Source organism: Thamnophis sirtalis, unplaced genomic scaffold (assembly GCF_051295495.1).
Source record: "Thamnophis sirtalis isolate CommonGarterSnake01/CBP01778 unplaced genomic scaffold, rThaSir2_p1.2 scaffold_5, whole genome shotgun sequence".
NCBI classification, from domain to species: domain Eukaryota; kingdom Metazoa; phylum Chordata; class Lepidosauria; order Squamata; family Natricidae; genus Thamnophis; species Thamnophis sirtalis.
In genome coordinates this window covers 90,747,368-90,762,354 of record NW_028261385.1, presented here as the reverse complement: position 1 = coordinate 90,762,354, position 14,987 = coordinate 90,747,368, and the positions used below count along the sequence as shown (strand labels likewise).

At 39.1% G+C, this 14,987-nt stretch overlaps 1 protein-coding gene across 2 annotated transcripts in view; it reads right to left on the bottom strand.

Moving 5' to 3' along the window:
- The window catches only part of PLPPR1 (phospholipid phosphatase related 1), a 218,419-nt gene that overhangs the window by 95,832 nt on the left and 107,600 nt on the right, over window positions 1-14,987 (bottom strand). The window contains exon 2 of one of the 2 annotated variants that reach the window (XM_087716191.1): window positions 437-543. The exons of the other annotated variant lie outside the window; for it this stretch is intronic. Within the exon in view, the coding sequence (XP_087572317.1) occupies window positions 437-499 (63 nt within the window). The 5' untranslated portion in view covers window positions 500-543. The remainder of the gene's footprint in view (window positions 1-436; window positions 544-14,987) is intronic. 2 annotated transcript variants of the gene reach the window in all.

Here is a 14,987-nt window from a genome sequence, read left to right as displayed (position 1 = left end):
ACAGTCACAGACCAGCATAAAGACAAGAAATAAAGTGAACATTTGAGCCAATCTCTTTTTTTTCTCTTTAGTAAGATTCACATAAGACTATTTATTTATTTGTAAAAATTTATAAGTCACTATAATCGGTTTTGGTTCTAGGTGGCAATTACAATTTGTAACATGCATAATACAAATTAACAACATAATACAAAATATAGATATAATCAAAATACATAAAAATACCATTTAAAAACAGAACACCATGCAGGTTAATATGGTTAGCTTTTTCAGGCCTGCTAATATTTCTCATCAGAATCAATTTGTCATGATGAGTTCACCCTAGTTTCTCATATGTAATAATAAACAAACAAATAAATAAATAAACATACACACACACAAACATCTATTGTCTATTGAATCTTTGTTTCCTATTACAAGTTATCGAAAAGCTCACCTCAACAAAGATGAAACATGGGATGATAGAGTAACTTCGTTGTGTATTGTCTCCCAAAGCCATTTCTCATCACACACCTCAAGGTTAGGGTCCAAAGCTATTCGAGGCTGATTGAAAAGAAAGGGGGGGGGGGAAAACACTAGATCAACAAAGTTATCAGACATTAAAACCTAATATGTAAAATGGGAGAAAGTAAGAGAGAAAGATAGAAAGGGTTTCTTAAAGGAATTTTACTTTGCGTTTTTGTTAAACTGTCTCAACATCAAACACAGAATCATTTCTTTTTCAAATGTAATTTTGGTTTTTCCCTGAACAAAATGTAGCTGAGCACAGTAAGTAAAGACAGCCTGTTTCTGTATCCCCCCACATTCTACTGATCTGCACTGCTTTACTGCAGTTGGTCTTGCGAAAATCGTGTTATCTTACAGAGGCAAACAGCATGATTTTAGTGATAAGGGGCTTGGATCTTTAAATAAGCCAGTGCAGATAGAACATTCATCATGAATTCATTAGCCAAGTTCCCATCTTGTCCAATTTATTCAGCAATAGCAATAGCAATAGCAGTAGACTTATATACCGCTTCATAGGGCTTTCAGCCCTCTCTAAGCGGTTTACAGAGAGTCAGCATATTGGCCCCAACAATCTGGGTCCTCATTTTACCCACCTCGGAAGGATGGAAGGCTGAGTCAACCTTGAGCCGGTGAGATTTGAACCGCTGAACTGCTGATCTAGCAGTAGCCTGCAGTGCTGCATTTAACCACTGCGCCACCTTGGCTCATTCAGGGTTCACCTCTGGCAAGCTTACAAACTAGAGAATATGACAGAGGCTACTGTTTAATACTTGGGTGTGGGGGAGAGAAAGAGCAGCAGAATTCCTACAAAGTTGGGAAATGTGAACCAGGAAGATCAAGCTTAAATGTTTTATTTCCTCTGGGAGGGAAGCAGGAGCACAAGAGGTTAACCAGTCAAAAGGGAAGAAAAGGGAAATTCTAATAAGCTGAGACAGGTGGAAGGTTAATGTCAAGCAAATTTCTTTTCCGCCTTAGGCCAGAATGAAGCACATGGCAAAAACCAACACTTTATTCACATTTAAAAATGCATCAGAGAAAGTAAGAAAAGTCTGTGGCTCCTTTTTTTCCACTCCCCTTTCCCCAAAGCAGCAACCAACGAAGAGGACAAGAAAGATAGGATATAAACCTGTGTTCATCACAATAGTAATAATTGTTCTTGAATTTAAGACTCATCCATTATCGGACACAGCCAAAAGGAGTATTGGTGGCCCTTCACAGTCTTGTAAAATACAATGATGCACGGGGCTGCTATATTTCATAGTGTGCTGGCAACTGCTACAATGATCTGCTGTGCAACCCAGCTTCCATATATTCTCATGAGAAAAAGGGAAAGAGAGCAGGTGGGCAGATTTAATTTTGTCAATATAGTTCCTGATAGATCCCAGTACTGCAGTGTATTTGGCTTAGAAGACAATAACCAGTTCTTTGAAGTGGACATAAAAGCCTCCTGGTAGGCTTTTAGCAACTTGAAATCAATCTTATTCTGCAGAATCAATTTGAACCGTAAGCCCTCTGGTCACCACCTTCTGCACCACAGTTGTAGCTTCTTGATGTTTAAATGTTTTATTCATTTTCATTTTCAATTTTGTACATTCACTTATATACTGAATATTTGCAATAATAATAATATAATTAAAAAAAAACCCAACCTAAACACAACTCATTACTAAAAATTACGCTAAAAAGAAAAAAGAAGGAAAAAAAATAAAAAGAAAAAAAAGAGAAAAATAAAAAGAAAAGATAAAGAACAACAGTATACAAGTGTATTCTTCTTATTCTATATATTGAAACTATATCTCCACCCACCCACCCACCCCCAATGAACCCCCCTCCCTAATCCCCTCCGACTTCCCAGGTCCCACACCCGGCACAGTTCAGTACCATTCACCTTCTAAAATATCTTATTAACAATAATAATGAAAATAAAATAAAAAGAACACTCCGAAAAAGAAAAAAAAACGAAAAAAAAAATCTTTTGCATTATGCTCAGCCTCCCATCATTCTTAAAATTTAAACAGTATAGATCATTCCATTTATATTTTGCCCTCGTCCCTTACTTCTTTGATATTTACCCCCATCTTCCTGTAGACTCTCCAGATAGCCTTTCTTAACCTTATATTCAAATAATAGTTTATACAAAAATCAATTTATCTTCAAATACAGAGCAGTCTAATCATACTTTCGCTACTCATCTTCCTACCCCTCGTTTCTCATCTCCATTCCTCCCAAGCCCAAATTCCATAAGATTAGGATCTCGCTCTTCACTTTAAAATCCTGAGCTTTTTATGTTATACTTCAAGCATGTAAATCCGTAAAATGTGTGCCCAAAATCCATACCACTTCATTCAGTCCCAAGATCCCTTCATCGATATCCCGCTCCACCTTCCCTTCTGCCCCACTCCTCCCGACTCCATTCATCCCAAACCGCAATTCAAATAAATCTTGGTCCCCGCTTTCCTCACAGAAAACAATTCATGCGCAGTTTGGATTGAAATTCAAGTAAGTCTTATAAAAGTCCCGTACAATATCTGTCCAAAATAAGCAATGCTTCTTTCCATTCCTCATCGGTACACAGCTTTACCATTTCGTACCAAACAGGAATCCTAAAATTTTAATCAGTCCAAGAGCTTAAAAAGTATTTTAAAGACATCGCTGGATCTATATTCTTTACTCTTCTGCCCTTCCGGAAAGAGAAGGCAACCCTCTGCCTTATAACCACGTGTCCCGCTGCTTTGAAAATATGGCTAAATCCTCAGTTTCCGCTCTTCTGCCTCTCCAGTAGGGGGAGAACAACTCCCTCCATCTTGTAACCAAGTGAATTGCTGCTTGTCTTTCCTTCACCTTGTCTTTCCGCATTTCCGAGTGAGTCAAGAAGCCCCGCCTTCAGAGTTTTATAATAAAAGTCCCGAGCTTCCGAAACAGAATTAAGACGAAATCTTTGATTCTCGAGTGTAACTGTGATTCCAACTGGAGATTCCCATTTATACTGTATTTGACGATTTCTAAGCTCTTGGGTTAAAAAAGTATAGCCTCTCCTTGCTTGCAGCATCTGGAGCGGTATTTCTTTAAAGACAAACAAATCATGGCCATCGATTCGGAGCCTGTTGTTGTAAAACTTTTGAATGATCGCATTTCTGGATTCTCTTGTGAAAAAGTATATAATTATGTCTCTTGGACACAGTTGTAGCTTCTGAGTCATCTCCAAAGGCAGCTTTCCAAAGAGTGTGTTACAGAGTTCCAGCTACATGGTGATCAAGATTTTTATTTTTAAATTCAGATAGGGTTGTAATTGGTACATCTCCAATGAATGAAAGCTCCTCTGGCAACATCATCCATCCTTAAACAAGAACTGTGAGTCCAGGAGAGCATCTCTCGGGTGGGTAGGGGGAATGCAATCCAATTAAGAGTAATGATAAGAACTGAAGTCACTGAATTGTCCAGCTGTTTATTGATCACCAACCACTAAATATTTGTCTTTTATTTCCCTGAATTGCTAACAGCATATTTAGAAAGTAAAACAATGGGTTTATAATGCTAAAATCAGCAATCCAGAAAAAAACCTGATAAATGAGAAAAACCCATCAATTCAGCCTTTCAAAAAAAAAAAAAAAAGGCCCTTAAGGTAGTTCATAAAAATTACAATAAATGGGCTGTTTATTGTACCATCAAGGTACAAGGTACAAGGCAATTAACATTAAGAATGATTAAAACAACAATATCACAATTAACAAAGTAGCTAGAAGCAGCAAACATGTTATTTTGTTAGGTCTCCACAGAACAAAAATTGACTAGACTAAGAAATGATCTGTGAATTATCCCAAAACAAAGAGTTCCATTTCATATGGAAGATACTATTACTGGAATAGTCATGCCCCTTTATAGCTACTACATTTCAAAAACACCTGCACAAATATCAAATTATGATCTCTTTATTACTAAAGTGCTTTGGTTACCAATGGGACTGTCAGCATTTCTTCATTCAGTAATCAGGAAAGAAAACCACTGGACTCCATTTGTTGAAATCAAGTGTACTTTTACTAATTATAAATGAACAATTGCAAAGCTAAGCTTAGTCTGGTTAATTAGGCGCGAAAGCAAATAATATATTGTATAATTCATTCCCCTCCCCTTGGCATCCCGTGCACAGTCCAATCATAATTCTCCCAAATGTCAGGTGTGAGATAACTTCGAAAGGCATCACCAGGATGGAATGCTGGACCGTTGGCCTTGGCGGGAAACACTCCTCCTCCACATGCGCAGTAAGGTGGTCAGTTCAGAGTGTAGAAACTTCCTCCAGCACAACAATGATTCCCCTCCCAAATACCATACCCCCCCTACCTGTTTCAATGGCAGCCAAAGCAGTAGCAAAGCGGAGGCTGACAGGAACCTAACTCTGTAACCCTAATTATTTAAGGTATTTTCTAATAGAAGCACTTACTCTTATATGAAGCAAGGAAGCTGCTCTTGACTTCTATTCATACCTACAAGGTAAAGGTGTGTGTGTGTGTGTGTGTGTGTGTGTGTATGTATGTATATATATATACATACATACATACATACATACATACATATATACACACACACACACATACATACACACACAAACACACACACACACACACACACACACACACACACACACACACACACACACATATATATATATATATATATATATATATATATATATATATATATATATATATATATATAGTGTTTATACTTGCTGTTAATATCAATTAGCAATACCCATAAGTTTCTTTCAAACAAAAGCAAAATGAAAATTGGATTAGCCAAAGGATTAGTTTGACATCAAAAGCAGTTTGTAATCCTGAAGTGACAGCACTGTGTATCAATAAATGATTAATTTATAAGAGGAACAGTTATAAATGCCACAAATAACAACCTGCATTTGAAAATAAAAATATATGGGAAAGAATCTATGTACATATGTATTAAAGCATTTATAATCTGCTAAAGTCAAACGATTTCTCTACCAGTTCTTTCTGTTACAATTTCTTCAAAGAATCAGTTCCAAGCTTTTAAACTGGGGTGACAATCCTGGTTGCTACAAATTTCAAAATCATGTTTGAGAAACACCATCAATTTTCCTGAAAGAATAAAACCTGCATTCAGCTGATACAGAAAGCCATGTGTGCAATTTTCAGCAACCCAAGATCAGTACATGTAACATCTCTGCTGTGCAAGCTGCACTGCATGCTGGTTTGCCTCCCGGTCCAATTCACGGTATTGTTTATGACCTTTAAAACAATACATGGCATGGGACCAGATTATCTGCAAAGCCAAAAACAAGATGAGAACCAGTTCAGGGGCATGGCAGGCCTGGGTCACTGCGGTCCAGCGACCCAGGCCACCAATCACTACCAGCTCGGCCGAACTGCTCCAAATCGGTAGGAACCCACCACTGCCGTTATCCCACCCTACTGTAAAAGTCAGTATTTCAAATTTAAATGCACGCTTAATCCATTTGTAACTTTCTTACATCAAAAATCTTATTTAGCTTTATTTCAAATTCTTTTAAGTTAAGTTGTTTATTTCAAAATCTTTTAAGTTGTTAAAAGTTTTTTGTTAATTTTACATTTATTTTTGAAGCTCACCTGGTAACTTTTCAGTCTTGTTGTTCCAAAGGTTTCTAATAGCTTAAAATGGTTACTAGGCAATTTCCAAAGAGATTTGTGAACCTGGTATCTCCTTCAAAAGGCTCTGCCAGGGTTGGGAACAAAATGGTGAATCCCATTGTCTCCTAGCGCTGAAGCCTGCAGCAGACCACTGACTCACATTCTGACAACGCGCAGCTGTCCAGAGCACATGTGGGGAAACTCTTATCCAATCCTTATCAAGAGAGATTCCAAAGAATTGGTCTACACTCCAATGCCTTTTGTTGCAGTTGTCAACTCCACTTTTGCAAAGACACCTTCAGTTTACCATGCCTCTCACAATGGTTTACTACAGAACGTATTTCAGTTGGGTCATGTGAATGACTCCTGTAGATACAATATATGGCATTATAAACTGCATAGAAACTTAGGTACAGAAATACAGATCCCAGAAATGACGTGGAATAACTCAAAGAATGTAGAAGCTGTTTTCTGCGTCTATTTCATCAGATATGTTTTTACTGGTAGTTAACAAGCTAAATACGATGTCTGAGTTGTGACACATCCAATAGTTACCTAAATTTTAGTCTTAAATTTTAAAAAAGTGGTTAATTTAAATTATTATAGTTAAAATCAAGCTCCTTCTATACAGCCATCTTCTACGCTGGTAATTTAACTGGTAACTTAAAAGTAAAAACTCCCCTTGCCATTGGATATGAAAGAAGAATGAGCAAAGAGAGTAAATGAATTTTAACCCTAACCATAACATATAGCAATTATAACATTCTCTGAGCAAGTATTTTGAAGAGTATTTTTGAAGAGTATTTGAAGAGTATTTTTTTAAAAAATCCCAAACTTAGCAATTAAATCTCTGATGTGTATATAAAGGGTTTGGACACAGAATAATATAGAAAGAGGTTTTTCTGACACCCAAATAAGTCGAGCAAGCATACATTAATTTATTTCAACTAAAAACTGGGCTTCTGATGTTCTCTCAATATGCCGGCTTGCAGCAGCAGAATTCATTCTGTTTTATATAATTTGATAAACTGTTGGTCCAAATAACTTTTACTTATGTGATTTGCTCTACTAGTTTTCCCAGATGAAAAGTAAATAAAATAAAATGATTAAGAAAACTGTAATTCATTTTTCCATGGAATCAGGACTCTGGCTCTCTCGTTACTTCATTTTCATACATATGAAAGTTGCTTCCCCCCCCCCCCCACTCAAACACAGCTTGCCTTCTCTTCGTTTGAAACAGCTTGAGAGGAGAGAGTAAAACTAAAAGTGTCCCTCCTTGGTTAGCGGATGGTGAGCCTATGTGTAAAAAAATAACAACAAAAAGCCATATTTGGATACAGTGTTCTCCCTTGTGGAGTAATAAAATAATATAAAGTGTTTATATTTTACTGAAATAGTCCCCTAGGGGAAGCTATACCACGTGGTAATGGCGGAAAGAAGGAATATGTAAATACTTGATTGGAGGGAGGAGAACAATGAGGAGGAGTGGCTATGAATTGAGCGGGAAAAATGTGATTGCTTGATTGGCCAGAGGGATACTGAGAGCTAATTGGTTAAGATTGTATTCCCAAATAAGGTAAAAGATAGGGTAATCATTGTCTCTGATTGGTCTGTAACCACCCTCGTCAGGCTAGCTGAGGAGGAGTAGGAGGAGTTAGGGAGGCTATAACTGCTGTTTCACTTTCGAATTTGGTGTGGCTCTCCTTTGTGACTCAGGTGAAGTCAGGGTGAGACCCACCAACGCTTTGCAAACCGTTTTCAAATTAGCTCTGATTTTTAATAATAAAAAGGAACTTTATTCTTCTACTCCGAACCTCGTCTCCAGAATTCTTGTAAAATTCTACAAACAAATTGGGGGCTCGTGTCCGGGATCCAATCTGCGCTGGGACTCTGAGGGATTCTCCTCAGGTGCACCCCTTTCCTTTTTGAAAGGAGAAGAATCACCCAGAGGACTGCGTAGCTCTTGGAAGCCCGTAAAAATTGTGCGATAGACGAGCAGTAGGGGGGGGTTGAATAAAGAGGAAGAGACGGCTTGGAGATCGACCGGGAAACATCTGTGCACAGAACCCTGGTGAGTACTGGTTTTGAAAACACCAGAACACAAGACCCAGGGCGGTCAGGGAGTGTGTGGATGTGAGAACTAGCAACGGGGCCGGATGGAAGTCCTTTTGAGGAATCTCAGGGGAGATTCGCAGGACGGAGTGAGTGATGGGGATATTGTGAATATCCGGAGACGGTGACGTGTGGAATTGAAAAGAGTTGCTGGGAGGGACATAGGAACACATACTCGGGAGAAAGGTTAGCCATCAATCGGGAAGATGGGTGGTGGAAGTTCAATTAAGCCAAAAATGAAATGTGTAAAGAAAATAAGAAGGAATCCCAAACTTAAAATCAATCCAAATGGCCCGTTAGGCCAGATATTGGCTGGGTGGGGGTCCCCACCCTATAATCGAGAGGTTTTAAGGCTGGGATTAACTAAAGAGAATATGGTAAATTTGTGTTGTTTTATTTGGTGGAAAGATAATAATATTGAGTGGCCACGAGATGGCGCTGTAAAATTACTTTCAATGCCGTAATCTGTATGATTACGTGAAACAAAAGGGAGGTTTGTGGGGGAAATGAGCTAGCAAACGTGAGGAAAGATTTAACAAGGCAGATGGAGGAAGAGGAACTAATTAGACAGCCTCCTTTGGATCCCACACAAGAAGGAGAACAAATTAAGCAATTCCCTTTAAGGGAAACCCCGAACGGAAACGATCCCAATGGGATTCCGATCATAACATATGTACCTGAACCCTTGCGATGTCCGAAGTACGGGCATTTAAAAAGGAAATGAAAAGTTTTGTTGAAGATCCTCTGACTGCAAGTGACCATTTAGATGCCTTATTAGGACCTAACGTTTATACCTGGGATGAAATGAAAAATATAATGAGAACTTTATTTAGCCCAGAGGAAAGAAATTTAATTAGAACAGCTGCAATGGCAATTTGGGAAAGGGAGAATCCGGGAGTACAAGGAAATCAAATCAGAGGGGACATTAAATACCCATTGGTGAGACCAAATTGGAATAATAATGATGCAGCGGGAAGACAGAATATGATGGATTTAAGATCAATAATCATAAAAGGAATGAAAGAAGCTATTCCACAAGCACAAAACATGACCAAAGCAGTAAATATAAATCAAGGGAAAGAACTGGCCACCATCAGGTGAACTGAAGAGAAGTTCTACCTGAGTTTCTTCCCCAAAGCGATTAAGAAGTCCACAGGGACATGTTAGAAAGCTGTTAATAGTTGTCTTTTAAAAGAAAAGTAGAGCTCGAGCCCCACCCAGATGCAAATGATGTGTTAATAAAATATCTATATATCTTGCTCTTTAAAACTATGCCAGCGTTCTGCTGGGAGAGCTAAGAGTTTGGACCTTTAAAACTATGCCAGCGCTCAGCTGGGAGGTCCAATCTAGAACCCTGGCCAAGCAATGTGTGGACAAACATCCCTATACATTGTCTCTATAAATCTTGACCTTTAAAATTATGCCAGCGCTGCTGGGAGATCAAGATAGAAACGGAACATCACAGGGCAGAGACAGGTATTAACGAAATAGTGCTTAAAGAGATAGAACAACGGGTGTAACTTCGAGCAAAAGTAAGAAATTTAGTAGGTAACGAGGTAAAGCCTGACTGAATGGGAAGACCTAGGTAATTGGACTTGATTAATTTGATGTAATGTCTGTTAAAAATTCTTAGATGTGAATCTATACTAATAACATGTAGAATTGAATGGCGTTGAATTGATTGTGATATGTTTAACCAAGCTAGCAGAATAAATAAGCTTCTCAGCTTGGGCTTGAAGCTGGGGGAGGGAAGAGTAGTTAGGATTTAAGCTGCTCTCTTGAGTTTCCCCACTGATTGGAGAATGAGCCATAAGTTCTCCAAGGAAAGAAATTTGAAGATTTAAAGTGACAGAACCTCCCCCAGGCCTGAAAGTTTTGTTTCATGATATGTGTGCATGTGTGTGTGTGTAATCATTTTCAGACCTGGAGGGAGGTTGAGATCCCTTAATAATAGAAAAAGGAGCTCATTGGCTTATGTACAGCTCCCTGAAATAATTATAATAATTGCTTTGTATGAAAGAAGAATGAAATGGGATATTTTTGTATGTGAAATTAATCTAAACAAGCAGTCTGATTGCAGTGCAAATGTATGTCATGGTAAAAGTTGATATGAATGTACTATAAAGAAACAGTAAGCTGCAAGATTGTTTAATGGTATGTGCATGTATGCTTGTGTGTTATTTCCAAACCTGAAAGGAGGGTGAGATCCTCTAATAAATAAAATGAAGCTTGGTGGCTTGTGAAAAAGCTTCCTGAAATAATTATAATGATTGGTTGGCATGAGCAAGCATGATTGCAGTATGAATGTATATGTCCCCGAAAGTGATAACTGAAGAGATCCAAAGACCTGTGATCGCCTGCGTGAACCCCCCTCCCCCTCTTTTCCCCCTGAGTCATTCTTTGGAGGAAAACAGGAGAGGTGGGGAGAGAGTGTATGTATGTGTTTGAGTGAACGAAGGCTCCGGTGAGGGAATTGCGCCTATTTAGGGAAGTAGGTGAATTATTGCAAACATGATTAATCAAAGATAAGTATGGGGACAGGTTGGACAGTAGAGAGTAACGAGAAAGTGATAAAAGAGTGGGAGAGAGGGAGAAAGAAAAAGAGTGAAAGAGACAGAAAGAGACAGAGGACAGAATTGTTGCCTATAGCTTTCTGCCCACCCCCAGCTAATGGGCCATTAAGATGGCCCGGCTAGCTCACTTTACATAATAAAGACTTCTCCTCACTGCAGCTGTAGGGGGAAGGGATATTACTCAACTGACCACAAGGCATCTGAGAACTCATCACAGCCTAGATGAGAGAGAAGAATTGAAAAGAAAGAAAAAGAAAGTGAACAGAAACAATAGAGGATGAGAGAAACAGAGAGAGAAGAGAGGAAGAGGAAGTGTTGGGTTTAGAGGAAGAATGAGATGTGCAGATAGTTAAAATTCAGTTTGTAACTAAGGCGTGGCCAGACATCGCCAAGAAATTGCAGAAAAGGGAGATGAGGTTGAGAAGAAGGGAAACAGGTTGGCAGACCAGGAAGCTAAAGAAGCTGGTATGAATGAAGTTGTTGAACAAATCAAAATTATGATTCCCCATATGTATGAAGTGAAAGAAATACCAATTTTTAATGAGAAGGAGGAGAATAAAATTAAACAAATGGGGGGAAAGAAGGATGAAGAGGGGAAATGGTGGTTACCAGATGGGAGACAAATCCTCAATTACCCCCTAATGAGACAAATCTTTGAGAGATTACATGAGGGGAGCCATTGGGGAACTCAGGCTTTGATTGATGAAGTACTAAAGAAGTATGCAGGAATAAAAGTTTATACTGCCGCGCAACAAGTGACCCAAAAATGTATAATTTGTCAGAGGGTAAATCAAAACCAATTAAGGGAAAAACAAAGAGGAGGGAGGCCTTTAGCGCTTTATCCTTTTCAAAATATACAAATAGACTTTACTGAAATGCCACAGGTGGGAAGATATAAATATTTGTTGGTTATTATAGATCATTTAACGGGGTGGGTGGAAGCCTACCCATGTTTTGATGAAGCTGCTAGAACTGTTGTCAGATTAATCTTAGAGCATATTATACCAAGATATGGAGTGGTTCAGAGAATCGACAGTGATCAGGGAAGACATTTCACGGGGAAGATTACTCAAGGAATTGCTAATGTATTGGGAATTAAGTGGGACCTGCATAGCCCGTGGCATCCGCCCTCTAGTGGAAAGGTGGAGAATATGAATGGAAAAATTAAAGTAATGCTGACGAAGTTGTATTTGGAGACAGGAATGAATTGGATGAAAACTTTGCCAATAGCCCTGTTTAGGATAAGAACACAACCCAGGAGGGATGTGGGAGTCTCACCTTATGAAATATTATTTGGAATGCCACTAAGGAATGCTGGGATACGAATGGGGAATTTACCTAGTAAAGACAAAGGGTTGATACAATACTTGCAAATACTGTCCCAGACTTTTTGATTCTTTCAGAAAAGCGGGCTATTTAATACAGACTCCTCCATTGAGCTTCAAAATACATTCCATTGAAGTGGGAGACCAGGTGTGGATAAAGACTTGGAAGGACGATTCCCTAAAGCCAAAGTGGGATGGACCATTCCTGGTGTTGCTGACCACAGACACTGCCATCCGGACGAAAGAAAAAGGCTGGACCCACTACACCAGAGCGAAGAGAGCCAATTTGGAAGAACCAGGAACCTGGAGGGCGTTTCAAAAGGAGCCATTGAAGTTGGTGTTGAAAAGGCAACAACTTTCCTAAAAAGAAAGGAAATGAAGATCCGACCTGCGCAAGTTATTGGCCGCCCTTACGTTCAAAGAGTAAAGCAACCACGATGCCCTTTCATCAGAGGACAAGTAGAAGGGTTCTGGGATTATTGGGTTCCACCTATGTCTTGCAAGTATTTTCTATGGCATTTTATAGGGATGATAATAGTGATGGGAATATGGGGGGTATGTACGCATGAAGATAGAGGCAGGAAAGGGATGGTAGAGGAAGTCTATGGAATCCCTTTCCCGCACAATCGCTCAAAAAGATCAATTGTTCCATATTCTGATGGACCAAGGTGCAATCCCGAAGGAATATGTATTTACCCTCACCATATACATGGGGAAGCTAGTACTTGGATAACTTTGACATGTTGGTTACAGGATACAGAGGCACCATGTTTCACGACGTGGAAAGTCTGGCCTGCGAATAAGAAAGCTCCCCGGTATGTGAGAGGTATGTCATATTCTGGAAAGAATAAGTGTCGGTCACGAATAACCATCAAGGTGACTGAACAAACAATAGGATGGTATCAGTGCACCCAGTATCAATCAGAAGGGACTGAAAAATTTATAATGGCAGAAGTAACCTCCAGAGCGAGTATAGGATATCCTCCTTTTAGCGAATGGTTCCTGTCCTTTTTGGAACAGCAGCAAGAGGGGGGAAGCGATGGTTTTGGCCATCTCGAGAAAAGAGCATTAAGATTAGTTAGGACAAGAAGAGAATTGAAGGATGACACCTGTAGGGCCTGTCTACAAAAGACTAAACAAGGTACAAGGATTTCTATGACCTTAATATATTATACTATGAAGCCAGAATGTAATGAAACCATATTACCAACATGTGTATATAATAATACTCAATACAACCAGTGCCACACTCCAAATGGAATACAGTGCTATGAGCCTAAAGCTGTAGGACCTATCAAGAGTACTGTTACTATTGTAGGATATAAGGGAGGTGGATCTGCAGATAAGGTAACACAGTACAAAAAGGGAGAAAATTCCCTGGTGGGATCCAATACCACTAAAGGAACCACAATTGATATTTGCTTTGATGTTTGTGCAGCTATTGAGAAAGGACAAGGGCAGAAGTCCTGGGGAGGGGTTACTTGTGGGTCGCATTCTTGGGAACAACAATATATTGTCAATCGCAGGTACCTGTGGCAGGAGCCATCTTCAGGATCCACATATGGTGGTTACGGTGGGACTACCTATTGGTATGCCCCTATAAATCATCAAACTGCTAAGGGACCCCCTGGTATAACCTTATTTCAACCCTCAGTAACTACAGACTGTCTGTCAGGTTCCTGTACACCTCTGTGCCTTCAACTTAATTTAACGGAAGTCAATCACTATTATACTAAAGATGATAAACATCCTACCATTAGATATTTCACTTTGGGACTCGGGGTGGATGGAATAGGAAAAGACCCTTACGGTTGGATTGTCATAAAAACCGAGTTGACTAAGCTAACAAATCAGCCTGTAAAGTTCTTCTGGAGTTATGAAGAAGAGATTGGAAAACTTAACGACCTACCCACGCCTCCGAGGGCAAAGAACATGTTTGTAAATTTGGCTCAGGAAGTAGCTAAAGAACTTATGCTAAAGAATTGCTTTGTGTGTGGGGGGACTACAATGGGGGATAGGTGGCCATGGCATGTGCAAGAGGCAAATTATACTGAAATAGCACTATACCAAAGAAACTTCACTTTTAAAAATAATTTCAATGAAACCTGGCAGGTTACATCCCATATAGTAGGTCATATATGTTATACTAGAAATAAGAATAACCAAACTAATCGGAATAAACCCATGGGCTTTTTGAAATGTACTAATGAATGGGAAAATAATATTTGGAGTTCACAAATTAATATGAGTAAACCTGAGAACTCGTTACTGAATGTAACTCAATTACAAGGAATCTGGGACCCAGAAAACGATATTGTTGCATGGAATTCACCTGATGGATTGTATTGGATATGTGGTAGCTTTGCATATAATATGTTACCTGCAGGTTGGTATGGGTCATGTGTTCTGGGGGCCATTCAACCTTCATTTTTCCTAATTCCTATTGAAAAGAGACAAAGATTGGGAATCCCTGCATATGATGTTCTCGCACGACGTAGACGTTCAGTGGATCTCTCTAAAGGGATAAAAATAGGTGACTGGAGGGATGATGAGTGGCCCCCTGAGAGAATTATTGCATATTATGATCCTGCAACGTGGGCACAAGATGGGTCGTGGGGATATAGAACGCCAATTTATATGATTAACAGAATTATTAGGTTACAAGCAGTATTAGAAGTAATTACAAATGAAACTGCAAAGGCGTTAACAAAACTTGCAAAGGAAAGTGTATTATCAAGAACATATATTATGCAGAATCGCTTAGCCTTAGACTATTTGCTCGCTGCAGAAGGAGGGGTTTGCGGAAAGTTTAATCTTAGCAATTGTTGTAT